This window comes from Centroberyx affinis, unplaced genomic scaffold, assembly GCF_046629955.1.
Source record: "Centroberyx affinis isolate AG114_WGS23_722 - 3 ecotype Tasmania unplaced genomic scaffold, CSIRO-AGI_Caff_v1 ptg003491l_1, whole genome shotgun sequence".
NCBI classification, from domain to species: domain Eukaryota; kingdom Metazoa; phylum Chordata; class Actinopteri; order Beryciformes; family Berycidae; genus Centroberyx; species Centroberyx affinis.
The window spans coordinates 30,055-47,118 of record NW_027281446.1 but is presented as its reverse complement, the minus strand read 5'-3'; the positions used below and the strand labels follow the sequence as shown (position 1 = coordinate 47,118).

General features: G+C 41.5%; 1 protein-coding gene across 1 annotated transcript; it reads right to left on the bottom strand.

Annotated features, from left to right (window-relative positions):
• Positions 1–6: 6 nt before the first annotated feature.
• Positions 7–7,666, bottom strand: LOC139661261 (uncharacterized). Its single transcript, XM_071539686.1, has 7 exons — positions 7,586–7,666; positions 4,467–4,597; positions 4,044–4,166; positions 3,779–3,800; positions 3,561–3,608; positions 664–763; positions 7–563 (listed from the first exon to the last, which is right to left on the bottom strand). The coding sequence occupies exons 1-7, from the start codon at positions 7,650–7,652 to the stop codon at positions 449–451; spliced, it is 606 nt and encodes a 201-aa protein (XP_071395787.1). The 5' UTR covers positions 7,653–7,666; the 3' UTR covers positions 7–448.
• Positions 7,667–17,064: the final 9,398 nt, after the last annotated feature.

Sequence of the window (17,064 nt, the reverse complement as noted above, 5' to 3'; positions counted from 1 at the left end):
ACAACATCATCGCACCAAGCCAGATCACATAATTTCAGTACAGTCCATATAGAGAGTACAGCATTAAAGGATATATAAAAGCGGATATATAAAGATATATAAAGGATATATAAAAGCGGAATATATAACAAGCAATTATATAGCTTGAAGCAGGCGTATGCAAGTTAATAAGGCGTATGCAAGTTTTAGCTTCACCACCATACATTTTTGACGTTATGTCAGGTTTTAAAAAAGACAAGTAATCAGTTCTCAATCCATAGTGGGACATGTAATCCTTCAATAGAATTTAAAATGTGAAAATCATCAAAATTAGGATTACAAGGTTTTTACATGACACTGTGTACGTTACAGACACAGGGTACTAATGTTAAAGAAAAAATGTGACAAAGTAAAACAAAAACTCTCTCTACCCACAATCCTCCACCACCTCGGCCTCTGTGGGTCCCCTTTACACAGTCTGTTCCTCCCCCGCCACCCCGCTGTAAGAGACTCCAGGTGGGACAGCCTGATCCTGGGACTTCTGCCAGTATCCTTTAGCCCGGTCATGAACACAGCCATAGGCCCTACCAATAACAGCAGTGCATTATTCAAAAATGCCAGATAAGGACAATACATAGTATGATGTGAACATAGTGTGATGAGCTTTCTTATCTGTGACAATACCTGCAAATTCGATCTTTGTTGCACAACACGAGGACAAGCAGGCAGATCAAGGCAACGATGATCCCGCCAACAACGAGCCATTCAAGTGTGTGGTCAGAATCTGTTGGAGGAGGAGGAACAGAGGCCACAGATAACGTTTTACTGTATTTCAAACGGGCAGATAATTAATTCATATGTAAACAGAGGAGTAGTGATACACGCAGGCCATGGGGGTGCTGGTAGGGTACAACTAAGCTGCTAGTCATGCTGCCTGCCTCTCTTTATGGCTGTTAGCATTACAAAGTTATTGATTCTTACTATTGTATAGTGTGTTGACAGTGGAAAAAGAAGGTTGATGCTGCTAACAACATGACAGGCCACTAAAAACACAAAATAGATGTTTTCATTTAGTTTACCTGCATTATTACATAGTTTGAATGGGAATCTATATGCAGGAGAGCTGTGCACAGTACTAGCAGATGTTAATGGCAATCCACAGATTTGACTATAGAAATGAGTGAGTTGGTCAGGCAGTTAGTGTGTCCCAGTGATTAGTACAGTCACAGCAGCCATGTGAAAGTGGAGCCATGTGAGATTGGAAAGAGCCGTTCAATGGTCTTGAAAAACTAGTTTGAAGCGAACTATTTATGAACGGAAACAGCAGTGAGGCAACAGCCTCCGGTGATTAAATGCAGAGTAAGATTACGTCACTGGGAACAGCAGGGGAATTCCTCTGCTCTGACTCAAGAACAAGGGGAAGACGAGGCTCACGCTGACATAGCACAATGTCATTCTCTTGTTGAACACATTCAAGTCAGACAGCCAAAGTGAGAGACTGAATTTACGGACCCAGGCTTCATTCAGACCACAGGCATTCATGCACAATTCCAAACTGCTTCTTAGATCTGATTTTTGGATGCTTGTGCCTACTAGGGCTGGGTACCGAACTTCGATACTTTTATGGCACCGACCGAATTACGTCGGTACTACCGAGTACCGATTCACGTAAAATCAATCGGTGCCAAATTTCGGTACCTGAGCGCGCATCTGGGTGAGAGAGCAGAGAGAAAGAGAGAGCGAGACTCTGAGAGCGAGATTACGTCACCCCTGCAGCTTGTTGCTTGTTGTCAGGGCGACGGCGAGCCGAAAGCGGCCCCAAGTGTGGTTACACTTTCAAAACTTGACGCAGACAACGCTCGCTGCAATGTTTGTGATGAGAAATGCAAAGCTGGCCATGGGAACACGTCTGACCTGAGGAAACGCCTGGTCAAACACCAAATATTTCTAAAAGCTGAAGAGTGTATCCTACCGTATTTGATAGCCTAGTCTAGCCAAGTCCCCCGCAGCAGCTGCAGCTAACGTTAGCAGCCCGCCTGCAGCCAGCGCCGAAGAAGTTGAACCCTCCACGGACGCCGAAACTTTAAGTGAGGCATCGACAACTTCATCGACATGTTCAGGTAATTAATTAGCTAGTTGGATAAGTTGTTGTTGGAGATAACTGGGCTTTTTTCATTGTCTTGGCTGACGTTAGCTTAGCGTTTTTACTAGCGTTGTCACTATCATCAGCTCATGAGTCGTGTTGTTTACACTCTTGCGCTCATTGACAGGTCACCCTGTCCCACTCTCAACCCGCCCTCGTGTCACAGTGAGAGCCACAGAGCTTACACCCTTCACCCTGGTGCAGAAGACCTCGTTACCCCGCCAGAGAGTCAGTGAATGCTACAGGGCAGTGACCACGTTCATTGTTAAAGGGAGAGGGATTTTATTTTTAGGGTTTTATTTTGTGTGGTGTGTAAAATTTTCTAAATAAATAACAATGTTGAAATTGAGAAATTTGGACTTATTTTTTACAGCTGAAATTACATTTTTATTATTACAGAGAGAGTAAAGTACCGAAAAAAGTATCGTTCAGGAACCGGTATCGAAGTCAAGGTATCGGTACCGGTACTGGTATCGAAAATGTTTCAACGATACCCAGCCCTAGTGCCTACTGTATCTATTATAGGATGTAACCTGTATCCAATACAAATATGAACTGACAGCAAACTTTAAAACATCACATCTGTTTCTGTACCTACGCTACTCCTGCATGTTTCCAACACATTTCGGTTATGTTTTGTGCCTTTGACTTTTGACTGAGTTGAGTCAGGTTTTGGCTTTTTTTGACATATTGTCATCCATGCTAACGCTCAGCCAAGCTGCCATGGCGACAAAATCGTCTCATGAAAATGACTTAAAGCTGGAACCTGGGATTTTTTCCAGTAATAAATAGTTATTTCATCCATCTGGACCATGGAGACAGGTTACACAATACCAATTGGCAGTATTACCATGGTTGGAGACGCTCTCCATAGACCGCTATTGAAATTCTTGCCCACATAGGACAAAACAATTTGATTTGATTGACATAATTTGTGGCCAAACTGACTGATATGCTAGCAGCACACACTGTAGGCTGTTATTACTATCAACTCACAATATTTACACCTTCATAAGCTTCATTGGCTGATTTCATTACAAAAGTTACAATCACTGAAACGCAAAAGGAAGCCATTTTTACTATAGATTACTTTCTAATTTCTAACACTTTTCACCACCAGAGGAGGAAACAAAGTGGGGAAATAGGGGAAAACCCGGAATTCAGCTTTAGGATATACTTATTGTCATGGCAGTGCTGACAAATTCTGATTTGAGTGTTCAAATACAGGCCTGAATACAGAAATTATCAGCTTGTTACTTGAAACTTTCAGCTGCAGTGTGGAGAGAGAGAAAGAGAGAGAGAGAGAGAGAGAGAGAGAGAGAGAGAGATTTCAGTCATACATGAAAGAAATACCCTTGTGACGTTGAGATGCTGCATTTAATGTACAATTCATGTATGGGGGCATTATGATTCCTGATATCAAGTTTGTCTTCCCTACCGTTCTGAATGGGCTTCAGCTCCAAAGCAGGTCCAGAGGTGCAGTTAACTACAGTTTAATGAAAGAAACAAAAATTGAATAAGTTAAAATTCAAAGACATGACTGTATTGATAACAGAATCTAAACACAAAATGGTAGAAATAGATGTATCAAATGACAAGGGAAATAAAAATCAACATAAACATCCCTCATAGAGAAAATGAATTCCCCATACTCACCGTCACACACAGCCGTGCGTCTCTAAAGGGAGGGGAGAGAAGGACAATACACAGGTGTTAATAATGTCTGGAGCTTACAGTACATCAGTGATGTCAATGTCGGATTCCCGTGCGTGGATTGGATTGCAATCGCTTACCCGCTGTAATTTTCAGAGGAGAAGCCAGTGACAAATTAAATATTAAATAAATCACTTCTATTTCTGCATTTGCTCTTTCTTGTGTTGGTCAATGTGCAGTTCTTGTTCGTGTGCCAACCATACGTTACCTCGGGGCCGCAGCTTCGGGAGTGCCGGACCCTCGGCAAGCATCCGTAGGTAGTCAAGGAGCTGACGTTTGCAAACAGGACACTCTCATCGTCTTTCTGCACCTCCGTCGCAATATTATAACCCTAAAGTAAAGAAAACATACAACAGAGAGATTAGAAGAGTTTCCTTCCAAAATGAGACAGCCAGCATTTGAAAAACAAACTGATTTACACACAAATTGTGGTACGTGTTGAGGGACAGCAGGTAATTTGAGTACTTGGCTGACAAAAGTTATAGCACTTTTACAAACTGGATCAGATAATGACATGGCAACAGATAATTATACAATATAATATATCACTTCAGAGTAGACCTCCTCATGTACAGGGCAATTGTTGAAACCCCAAGCAATCCAAACTGCATAAAGTAATTACATAACTTACAGTGCCGTTGGCCCAGTCGTACACGCAGTCGGCTGAAGGGGGCTGGTCAGGAACATGGTAGTGAGTTCGGTTTCCATTCTGGGTGACAGTGCAGACAAGGTCCGGTGCACTGCAACAGCCTGGAAAACCATCTGAAAAACAAACAAAAAAAAACAATAACAGGGGCCATGTTTAAAGAGAAGCTCTTTGCTTTTATCCAAGGATTCATCATACAATCAAAAACTAAGCATTCACAATTCTATTCTTAACCTGGTTGCTCAAGTAAACTGGTTGTGGGACGATGAATGTAAACTCATGTAAATGCTAGCCTGGTCCCTGGTGTCATGTTTACAAATTCAAAGAGTCCTAAAGCGATTCATAGGGGCTGGACACCAGGCTATGTAAATGCCATAACTGGGTTGGCATAATCCAGGTAAGGTCATACTCAAGGTCATAAACCAGTTAAGAGTCCCTTCACTTTTGGTTTTCACTTCCTGATTACAAACTCTGATGTAGTTTAGGGCTGCAACTAACGATTATTTTCATTGGCGATTACTTTCTCGATTAATCGATTAGTTGTTTGGTCTATAAAATGTCAGAAAATGATGAAAAATGTCGATCAGTGTTTCCCAAAGCCCCAGATGACGTCCTCAAATGTCTTGTTTTGTCCACAACCCAAAGATATTCAGTTTACTGTCATAGAGGAGTAAAGAAACCAGAAAATATTCACATTTAAGAAGCTGGAATCAGAGAATTTTGACTTATATTTCTTAAAAAATTACTCAAACCGATTAATCGATTATCAAAATAGTTGGCGATGAATTTAATAGTTGACAACTAATCGATTAATTGTTGCAGCTCTAATGTAGTTGGCACATAAAACCTCTTATCACAGATGCCTCTGCAGAACATAAAGGTCTATTTAATGCTGTGTTACAACAGAATTAAGACACTTAACACACCTACAAGAAATACAAATACAAACACAAACCATCAATAGTGGGATAGTGCAGAGTGTGCTAAAAAATAATCGTTACAGTTCCAGTGAATACAGGAAACAGTCTCCTGGCTGCCATGGCAACAAATCCCTTTTGGCACGAACAGGAAATGGATGGGGGAGGGGGTTAGCTTTCATCAGCTTCCGTTCTGAATAGACAGACAGTGCATAGACTTGGGGGGGTTTTGTCCATAGTTTTGTCCTCTCGTGCTCCGGAGTTACCGCAATGTAATACTTGGTTACCATGGTTACCATAGCCTTCACCGAAGTTATATCGAAGTCAGAAGCTACCGGCTGGAACCGGCTGGAACCGGCTGGAACCGGCTGGAACCGGACTAAATTGGCGGTGATCCTTTTTTTTTTCATACCCTACTACTACGCAGCTGGGCCTACCTGCGCCAGTGGAAAAGTAGGACACCAAAAGGACTGAAACAAAAGGGAAAACCACTCAAGTGATCTACAGTGACCGAAGAGACGGAGACACTGGAGACGTAACGTTAGTAAGTTAAGTCCATAATAAACCAGGGTCACTGGAGGATTTAACGTTACACTACTCTAAATCACAAATCATAACAAGCGGAAGTCATTATTGGGAAATTTCATTTACTTGTCCAAAGATTCGTCTTCGTAGATTATTTCTGTTCGCACATAATGGTCATATCCATGTTATTATGCAGGCCTAAATTCATGAGAAAAGTTCCGAGTTTCAACTCCGTCAATGTGGGTGAGGCCGTCACGTCTCAACTGCTGCCTTCAAGTGCTCATTGAAAGCTCCGAATTCCGAGTTACCTAGGGCGGTAGTGGTAGAATCAAGCACATCGGGCACGTAACCGATGTGTTAAGTAACTCTAAAGTTCTGTATATTTGCTCCACTAGACTCGTTAGGGTGCCAGTAATGATGTACGTCTTCATTACAGCTTTTGTAACCATATAAAGAAACTCGAGGCTAAATAGTATGTGCACTCTCCAACACCAGTGGCACAAGCTAACGTCATGTATGCCAAATACATCACAACTAAACGTTAAACAAAGAGTGAAAATATAAATATACAATAGCGAGTGCTCATGTCACTTACGTCACATATCGGCATCACAGAAAAACACAGCTGTCCAATTGCTGATGCTAAGCCCGCGACAAACGAAGCGAATACAACCAATATTTCCTCTAGAATGTAACACACATCTGTGGGAATCAGCTGTCAAACTCCCGACAAATCCTCCGGGTGGGGTGGACTGGCTGCCGCGCGCTGATACAGGACGCGCGCGTGCCTGTAGTATATTACCTCACCGCGTCTCGTGGCTGATGAAATGAGTTCTCACTGGTTGCCGATGCTGACCGCGGGATATAGTTATTAACGTCGAGGCATTTCATTCTAAGAAGTTTTAGCAGCCAGGACTCTGCGACATTAACATTCCCAACAGTAAAATAATCAAATCTCAGAGTTAACTTGAATACAACAAAGAACCATTAAAAAGTATTTATTAGTAGGCTACATTAAAAAAAAAAAAAACGGAAACCCCGAATTGCAACACCTTGGATCCTTTGTAGGAATCTTGTTTGCAATTGACAACACCTCTTTTTTTTCTGGAAAGCACCTCTTGCTTGAACTACTCCGTTAGGCCGAACTTTTTTCCGAATCGTGTAAATGTCCACTCCTCATTTCTGCAATAGCCTACATTTAACCCACTTAACCCCCCCCCCCCCCCCAAAAAAAAATATCTTTTCTATAATACGCCAACAGGTACTTCGGGTGTGTCTGCGTGGTATTCAACGGTGACTTTAGTGCCCTTATCGTACTTTCATGGTAGTTTTATCTCCTAAGGTAATAATATTCCTGTATTTATTGATAACATGAACCCCTTTTTCGATATAATGTCGCTGTGTTTGCATTGCCATTCTAACAAGCGCCACCGTGTTACGAGAGTAGATATTAGACAGATGTTACGAGATTAAAGATTAAATCACCAAATGTGGTTTTGCAGTTAGGTTACTTGTCAGATTCATGCTCTGACCTAGGTGATGCAAGTTACCGTGCAGTTCAGTTAGCCTACCATGCGAAATGTGAATAGTTAAAGCCTCCCTCTGCTCTTCAAACGACAGGCTATGATTTCAGTAAACTATTAAAAAGTTTGCATTACTTACTCAAAAGGAGAAAGCCCACGACGAAATGCGGAATCCATCTGATCATGTTGCGGCTGTCCGCATCCATTGCTCGCTCTCTCAGGTCTGCCTCCCCTGAGCTTCGCCAGGTCAGTTCAGCATGCGGTAAATTTCACTATCCCTAACCCTAACCTAACTTCCGATTACAGATTTCAAAATAAAACAAAAAAAAATAAAAAATAAAGCGTTTCAACGGTTTTGAGTAACACAAAGTACGAAAGTGTAAGTAATGCCTTTGAGGAGTAATCTGTAATGAATACAATTGCGTTTTTTTGCTGGAGGGTTGTCCTTTTCATAGCAAAAAGCTCACCATGTAAGATATTAATATATGCCTATGCAAGATGTTGCAGCTAATATGCAGGGCTGCCAGAAAATCTACAAATGAATTCTCAAACACCAAACGTACACCAAACAGTTTTGGGCGGTGTCTAGTATCTTATAAAGGTCAATGTAATCAGTTTCAAGATCTCTGGTATCTTAAAAACTGTACTGATTTCAACCCATATCTATGGCACTGGCTGCCAGAGGCCCTGTTACAGCCTACAGCAAGCAGGAATAATTGTGCCACGATTATGAGTTTAAATTGACATTGTTTTAGGATAGTAGAGATCCTTCCAAGTCGTGGTTAGGGTTATGTTGAGTGATCAAATATATATATATATAATTTTTCCTTAAAATATATTATTGGGAGGAAATAACATTTACCATCTTTTGTGTATTTTAAAGCTGTACTTTTACTCAGTTTTCAATGTAGATGTGTCTCTGAGTGTTTTCATACGATTGTTGTTGTTGTGTACCACATTAGTCCCGACAAATGGTGGCTTTTATTTTGAAGGCCGAGACCGGAAAGTGTAGGCCTACCTCTGCGCGAACTTGATGAGGGTGGGTCAAACTTTCTGCTCCTTTTCTCTGTCCCTAAGTTGTTGATAGAATTGTCACCTATCTGCTCAGATTTCAATGGTGCTACAAGTGGATTAGCAGATCCTTTTCCACCAATGTGCTTTAATAACAATAGCATTTATCCTATCACCCCACTAAGTGGGAGGAGGGAGGAATCAGGAGATGGACGTCACATGACTGCATGTGCACCTCATGCATCTGGGTTTCACCTGTATGGGTGTTTGAAGGACAATGTGTCATTGACAGCCAATGTTTTGTGCTGATATTCTGTATCTTCAAATTTGACCATTTTCATGCCAAACAATGTCAAAGTATTCAATGTTTCACTTTGAATTTTATTCTTGGCAAGGTGGAAAACCCTCTGAAACAGCATTACGGATCCATCATGGTGACACTAAGGAAAACACTAATAATAATAATTATTATTATTAATAATAATAATTATTTCCAGAAACCATAATTGAACAATATGAATAAATATATATTGGCTAACTGATATATCGGTATAATCCCATAACATGGGCTACGCCTGATATTATATGCATCTCTTCCTTCAGGGCAATTGTAAGTTCCCAAAGGGCAGAAGTGGATGTTTGTTCCCTACTTTTGATTTAGAAAAAATAACAGCCTCATAGTGAAGCCTTTGTATGGGTCCCTAAGGGCTGGTTTGGAGTCAGGAGCAAGGACAATATTATCATTATACTCTTTACAACATTATTTTATTTTTTATCTTAACAAAAATTGTGTTCAACAGTTTTGTTCACGAGTGTTTTTAAGATTTGCACTGACAATACAAGCGGCCAAAATAAGTCAACAAGATCAAAGTTGCGGTAGACAAATTTATTATGAAAAACACCACAATACCATGCTACATTGACATGCCAGCAAGCCAGTTGTGTGTAGGCCTATTACTTTAAACTGATAAGGAATCACTCTACAAAATGCTTCAAACGGCATTAGAGAAATTATTACGGCGTCAAACTGATCTACAACAAAAACAAAAAATGTTTAGTTTAATTCATTCTTTCCTTCTCGCTGCTTGCTTTTTTCTTTCTCTCATTCACGTTTTATTAATCCTTGAAAGAAAGAAAAAATCATTTCAGCATGATTACCTCCACACACACTTAATCAGTCACTCTTACAAATGTGTCTATGTGTGTGTTACTGCCAATATGTACAAATGTGCACTTGCCACGTATCATATGTGTTACACACACCGCAGTACAGCGCACACAAAGCACAAAACAGCGTCACACACTGATGTAGTCGCTCTTGTGGGTTGGCAGGGGCTCCTGGCTGCCGGGCTGCAGGGACGGAAAGACGTCGCAGGCGGTTTTGAGCGGGTCGATGTACAGCCACTCCCTCTCCTTCACCATCTGGATGGACAGCTCCATCTGCTTCTTCACTGGCTTGGCTGACGGACGTCTGCGGGACCCCCAGGAGCCTCCGTCGTACGCCGCCGTATCCAATTTGGAGAGGAACCTGTCTGGCTCCAGGCGGAGGCTTGGGTCACCCCGGCCCTCGGCGGCCTCCCTCTCCAGCGAGCTGAGGATCAGAGACGGGGCCTGGTGGCTTTCGGTCCCGGTGTGTGACCTCCGTCTGGGGCCGTACACCGAGCTGGGCATGGGCCTGGCCTTGAAGACCTGTCGCTCTTCTTTCGGGCCCAGGCTCCCCAGCTCCGCCACGATCTTCGCCTCCTTCTTCCTCCTCTCTCTCTCCAGGAAGCTGAAAGGCCGCTGCGAGGCCTGGTTGCCGTTGTTGCCGCCGCCGTGTTTACCTCTACTCCCGCCGGGGCGCTGACCGGAGCGACGGCCGATGACTTCGTACAGAGGCAGGTGTATGTGGGCCGGTGCAGGCGAAGCCCGGAATTTTTTCCGGCATTCCCGGAGCTCCTCCAGCTCCCGTCTCAACAAGGTGTTCTCCAGCTCGATCTCCGAACGGGTCCGCACCTGGTGCCGCTTCCTCTCCTCCTCCCTCAGCATCATCTGGAAGGGTTTGGGCACCGTGATCCTGGAGTTGGACCTGACTCCGACCCCGGTGTGACGGGACAGTTTTCCCTGAGGTTTGGGACAGGAGGCTTTGGGCTGGAACCAAAACCGTTTCTGGGCTGTCATCCCCTCTGGGTTCGACAGCATCTCTCTGAGAGGAAATAGAGGAGAGTGAAATGTGAGTACAGCACAATACAAATCATCTGAATGGGTAATGAAGGAGAGCAACAGATGGTGGGAAAGTTCACTGAGGCATCATGTGCTTGTGTAATGTGTTCTCATACAACCGTTTGTACAAACACCATATGATGATGATGTTCAATCACAAAAAAGTCTGACTGTGCAGAATTATGTTTATTTCGGAGCCACAAATCTTTCTAGCAAAGGCATTGGCTTGCTGGAATGTAAACATTTTAAAAATTGTCATTACAAAGTGCAAATAATATAATTTCAGTGGCGAGCTTGTGAAATTGTGATGGTCAAGCCACCTCATTTGTGATTACTACAGCAGAATAAAATAGAGCTAATATCACCATTCTTTTTTCTGCCCCACGATACGTATTGTCACATTTTTGTATTGCGATATATAGAATTTCGATATATTGTCCCATCCTTAGTTTGTATATTATCTTACAAGAACTTATGCACCTTTGAGTCATACTACACCTACGCATGGAGGGTTAAGGTTAGGCAGTTAAAGCTTTGGTTAAGGCTAGGTACCAAGTCCACACACTACTGATCGCATGACTAATTTATTACCGACTTAATGTGAGGTTTGAGCCATAGTGCTCTTCTTCAGACACGGTTAGGCACCTAAAACAATTAAGGTTAGGTACGTTTTTGTCACGGTTAAATAAGAAAAACTGTTGCTGAAAATAAAAACTTCACTAACAGTAGAAACCTTCATGGCATGAGTTGGGAATTGAACTCAGCTGGTCAGAGTGGAAGGTAAATGTAAACACCCATCCACTTACTTTCCTCCACACTGTTTCAATGTCAAACTGCTGCCTGTTTCATGTCATGTGAGCTCTGCCTCTTCTTTCATTCCATTCATAGATTATCATACTAAATTTGGGAGCATTACTTTTCGTAACTATAACTACAAATTTGATATGAATCACTCTGACTTGTGACATGGGTTTGAATCCTGCCCATATCCGATGTTGCATACCATCCTCCTCTCTGCCTCCTCATCTGTCTGTCCTCCACACTAATAAAACACAGATCGGTACATATAGAGAGATTTAAAAACTTGTGTAAGTGCTGAAACGATTGGTCCATTAATTGATTAGTCATTTGACAGAAAATAAATCGATTATAATTTTGATAATCGATTAATCGTTATGGTCATTTTTAAAATCAAAATACCAAACATTTGCTGGTTATTTGCTTGCTTTTCTATTCTCAGATCCTTATAAAATGAATACTTTGGGTTTTTTTTAGCTGCTGGTCAGCAATTTTAAAAAGATCACTTGTGTAACTTATGATGGGCATTTGACATTATTTTTGACATTTGATAGACTAAATGATTAATCGATATTTGCAGCCCCAGTCTAACTACTTCATCTACCTCCCAAAGGTTGGGTCCCTGCCAGCGGTCCTGATTGGATGGTCCAGCTCCAGCTCCTCCAGGCTGTCCTCTCTGCAGGGCTCTGATTGGTCAGAGCCGCTGGACGTCTCGTGGAAGTCCAGCTCCTCCTGGGAGTTGATCCTCTGGAGTCTCCTGGCTGACCTGGAGCCAGCGCCCTCCCCTGCCAGGCTGAGGAGCAGAGAGGAGAAGAAGTCAGCTTTACCAAAAAAAAAACACTGATTTAAAGTAAAAAAACAAGTTGGTCACACACTGTATGGCATGTGTCTTCATCACGGTATGATGCAGTTGCCCTGACAAATACAACTCTGAACCAATACACTCACTTTAATCTGAACTACAGCTTGATGAACTTCTATGAGGAGGAGAAAGCAAAGGAAGACAAGTCTCCTTATACTAAATCAACAACAGTGAAACTGGGAATAATTACCTCAATATTTATATCTGGTCCTCACAAAAGTATTGTTGGGACAAAATTGGATTGTACAGTATATCATTCAATAGGATTTATAGGTTAAACATTAGTCATGATCTTTGACCTTTTAAGCACACAAAAGCAGTTACTGCTGTATGCCCTTGTAGGGAAGAAACTCTCCAAACAGAGTATCAGATGTCTGGCTGGAGATATGGAGTTCAATACAATACCGCCACCCTATGGATAATATTAAAGATCAGTATTCAGGATAGTATTATGGCTAGTGTCTTCTGTCTAGCACATAATTTCCCACCAAACAACCTATGCCTTACACTGAGTGTACAAGTCTTAGTTTAACTGTACATCAATAAGAAACACATTTTTTTGAAAGGGTATTTTGAAAATGTGGATTTTATTTAGTTTTCTGTACCAGAAATGTTTCATGTTCAGGTTAAAAGCTCCTACAGCTGTCCATTAATTCATCAAAACTGGCTTGTTAGCATTGTAAGCATTCCTCATTGAAGCAAAGTACCACAGGTTTGCAGCTGTCCAATTTAAATTAAAAATGTCAGTGCATTCCCTTAATAACCGTCAGTAGCTTTACAAATAGATTTCTTCAGATGTCAGTGGAAGGCTAAAACAAATATCTCTGTACAAGTTATAGCCAACATCGCCACCCTGTGGATAGCACCGTGCCCTCCACCCAGCCTATTGATTTTCCCATAAACCATACTGTGTCTGCCATGTACTGGGCGTACAAAAGATTAGGAACTCCTTCATCTGCCATGAATCAGATCGACCAGGTGAAGGCTATGATCGCTTATCGATTTCACCTACTGTATGAGGGCTAGAGGCAGGTTCGAGAAAGATCCTTAAGCCTTGACACAACTGAGACGAGGAAAAGCAAAGGAGCTGCAGCTGAATATTTAGAATTTCCTAATATTTTGTATTTTCAGTGCATATCCGTAGAAAGAAGAAGACTGAGTAAATAGCCTTGCCATATTCCTGTTCATTAATAGAAGAGACAGACATATCAAACCTGATTGGTTCTCCGTTTTTCCCTCCTCCCAGGCCGCTGTCGTCTTCCTCGTCCTGGCTGTCCTTGTCCTGGCCTATGTACATCCTCTCCAGCTGGGCCATGTTCCTCAGGTGGGCTCTCTTCAGCTCCTCCAGCCTCCAGTAGTACTCCTGGTTAGTGAAGTAAACATGGCGCTCCCTGCCTTCCTTCTGCAAACCATAGATTTCCAGGGACAGAGAGCTGCGAGTGTCTCTGCCGCCTCTCCATTCCTCGCTGCCCTCCGAGTCCATCTCGTATTCCTGAAATGGTAAAAGTCGTTAACATTATGCCATTTGGTGGATGCATTTATACAAAGTAGAGGTTATACTTTCAGGATGTATGGGGTTAAGGAGAAAGTTATGTCCCTGTTCTACCAAGCTGTCCTGGAGAGCCTGATTAGGTACGGGATACAGGCGTGGTATGGTGACCTCTCTGTTCACCTAAAATCTAAGATCACCCACCTGGTACAGACTGAAAGAAAGAAAGAAAGAAAGAACAGAGTTGCTTATAGAATATTGGCTGACCCATCTCATGTCCTCCACTCTGAGTATGAGCTTCTGCCCTCTGGTAGACGATACAGAGTGCCCAAAGGTAGACTCAGTCATTTTAAAAATTAATTTGTCCCGTCCTCAATTAACATCTTAAATAGGAGGGGGGTAGTACGAGGCAATCTGGACTGTGCAATATTCTTAGGTAGAACTGTGCAATTTTACAGGGTTGTGCAATAATTGGAACGTGTTAGGTGTTTTGTTTTGGGGGTTTTTTTATAAAGTTTTTGAAGTTTTACAGCATTTTAGAGGTGCTATAACCTTTTTACTAACGCTCTTACTTTTACAACGAAGGGTTACTGTGTCATGTGTCTATGCAGTGTGTATCTTTCAACTGTCTGTTAAAGTGCAATGACAAGACAAATTTCCCTACGGGGACAATAAAGTATATCCTATCCTATCCAATCCAATCCAAAGTGTCTCATTGTACCTTGAAAGCATACATGTTTAGTATGGTAAGGAGGTAAATCCCCAACCTTGGCAATCTTATTTTGATTGAGACAGGAAATGTTAATGTGTTAGTGTAATGACTTTATTTAATGTAATAAACCATTAATGTAGTAACAATCTGCAGTTAATAGTGTAATAATCTGATTGCTAACACATTTCTCATTCATGTTATAAAAGTTACCTAATAACCTTTTTTCCTGTTAATAACTGAAACACACAACTGTCACCCATTCAGTAATTTGGTCACAAACTGTGGTGCTACACCTGAAAAAGGGATAAATATACAGTATATGGAAAAGGTCTTCAGTAAATGTATTGTAAATGGCTTATATAAAAAAATTAAACCTTGTTGATCTGAGAAAACCCAGTAATGTAAGAATTATTACATTAACAGGATAAAATATTGCCTTAACAGTCGGTATCCTTTACTTATCATGTTAACAGGGTTATTGCACTATTAGCTGCAAATTAGCTTAATGGTTTATTACGTTATTGGGCAGTAATTACATTAACAGTTGCTGGCAGCGCTCAGTCCTGTGGCAGATGCTGTGGCGTTCATCACTACAGCACCTCTAGGCACAGAAAACATTACATTTATTTAACACAAAGCAAGTTTGTTCCTTTTCCCCACAAAATCAGTGATACCTTTACTGCGCAATATCCTATGAAGGTCTCCTTATTAACCTGTAGTCATTTATTTCATGAGATCAGAATGAAAAAAAAGTTATGAAGTAAGTGATACTATATACTCTAGGTTGTAGGTGCCATGGAATAATTATGCATGCAAAGGTAAAACACTGAAAAACCACAGTCTGACAAAGCTTGACACCCCTTCCATTACTTTCATATGCTTAATGTTTTTTTTAGACCAACAGCAAGTGCACTGACTGTACATGACATGGAGGTGAAACACATTGTTCACTACAGCGTATTTGTTGCTGACACTAAAAAACATAAAAGTGATGGAACAGGACTGAAGCCTTTCAGTGTGCAATACTTTCATCATTGTATACAAATAATCCCATACAAAAAGGCTTTATAAAAAATATATAATGTCTGCCTTCTATGATTTGTATATAATTTTTGTTTATGCCTGTAAGTTTAATAGTATGAAAGTGGCTGCTTTCATAGAGTGGAACCCATAAGCCCTATATAACTTACAAGATTCATAGCAAATTTTTATAAAGTCTATCTTATATGGGCGTTACTTGCTATGAAAGTGGCTACTTCATATAGTAAGGAACATGACATATGAAAGGCAGAACATGTACAAATCTTGTTAGATTCTTGTAAATCTTTTCCATTGTGGGATAGTAGACTTTACATAGTTTTCAGGGAGTTCAAAATGTTGTAAGATATATCGCTCAAACTTCTACTCTAGAGTGTTGCATCTTTAAATCCTCACCTCACTGGTGCAGTCATCATCTCTGGTGGAGTCAGGGTCTCGTTCCCCTCCGTACAGCGCCAGTAATTCCTTGTTCTCCAAAGAGGGCGAGCGGTACATCAGTGTCATCTTCCTCCTTATTCTCTTCAAAACAGAAACTTCAAAACAAATACTGCAGCTTTTTCTTGCATCAAACCTGAAGCGGGCAGCAGCAGCTTCTGGTCGTGTCCTCCGTCACCTCCGTCTGCACACTGACCTCCTGAGCAAACAGCCTGGTGAAGCCAATGCAAGACAGCAGCAAAGATTAGCACAGACATGCATGCGTGCGTGCTACACAAATACACACACACAGGTCACCAGTAAAGCTTAGACACACACGCCCACACACACACACACACACACACACGCAACGGAAAAAGTCTTATCCTCTTACTGCCAGCAGGAGTCGAGTGATTTCTTGGTGGTTGGGGGGCGCTGGTCCACCAGCTGGTCCATATGGTCCGGTGGCTTTTCACTGAAGACGTGATTCAAAGTGAGATAGCTCTGTGTATGTGAATGCTCCCAATCTGATTTACAGATTAACTTTCTTAAATACAGCGCAAGTGCTGATCTATTCTGCACCTGTTGCAGTTTGCAAAGGGCCTGCCAGGAGCAAGAGTCCAGCAGCTGAAGGAGTGATAAGATAATCACACCAGTGACAGAGAAGCCTACAGAGATTTACTGATGATTCTTGTCATTTTTGTCTCCACACACACACACACACACACACACACAGTCCCATCATTAGTCTGTTATGATAATATTAACATGTAGGCTACTGCATTATATGGAATCTCAGGCACAAATAAACTCACAGCTAACAGCGTTTCTAAAGGGAAGATGGGGTTTATTTTTAGAGATGGGAATTACATGTTTTTAATCACATACTATAGCTCAATTTATTCTTGTGTTTTCTCCATCACTAATCCCCTTGTGATAAAGATCTGTAGTAATTCTATACTAAATTTTATAAAGAAACTACACAAATATCACAGCAACAAAAGTAAATTGTTATAGGAGTATTATAGGAATTCTATTGTGGTACAGTAAGAGACAAGAAATACCAGAAGATAAGTATGATAAGGTCATTAT

What these genes read in the sequence shown, in the direction of transcription:
- LOC139661261 (XM_071539686.1), bottom strand. Translation starts at nt 7,652, where the DNA reads ATGGATGCGGACAGCCGCAACATGATCAGATGGATTCCGCATTTCGTC. An exon ending in ACGACTGGGCCAACGGCACT is followed by an intron (nt 4,167 to 4,466) that starts GTAAGTTATGTA and finishes TCTTTACTTTAG; the next exon opens with GGTTATAATATTGCGACGGA. An exon ending in AACAAAGATCGAATTTGCAG is followed by an intron (nt 564 to 663) that starts GTATTGTCACAG and finishes TGTTATTGGTAG; the next exon opens with GGCCTATGGCTGTGTTCATG.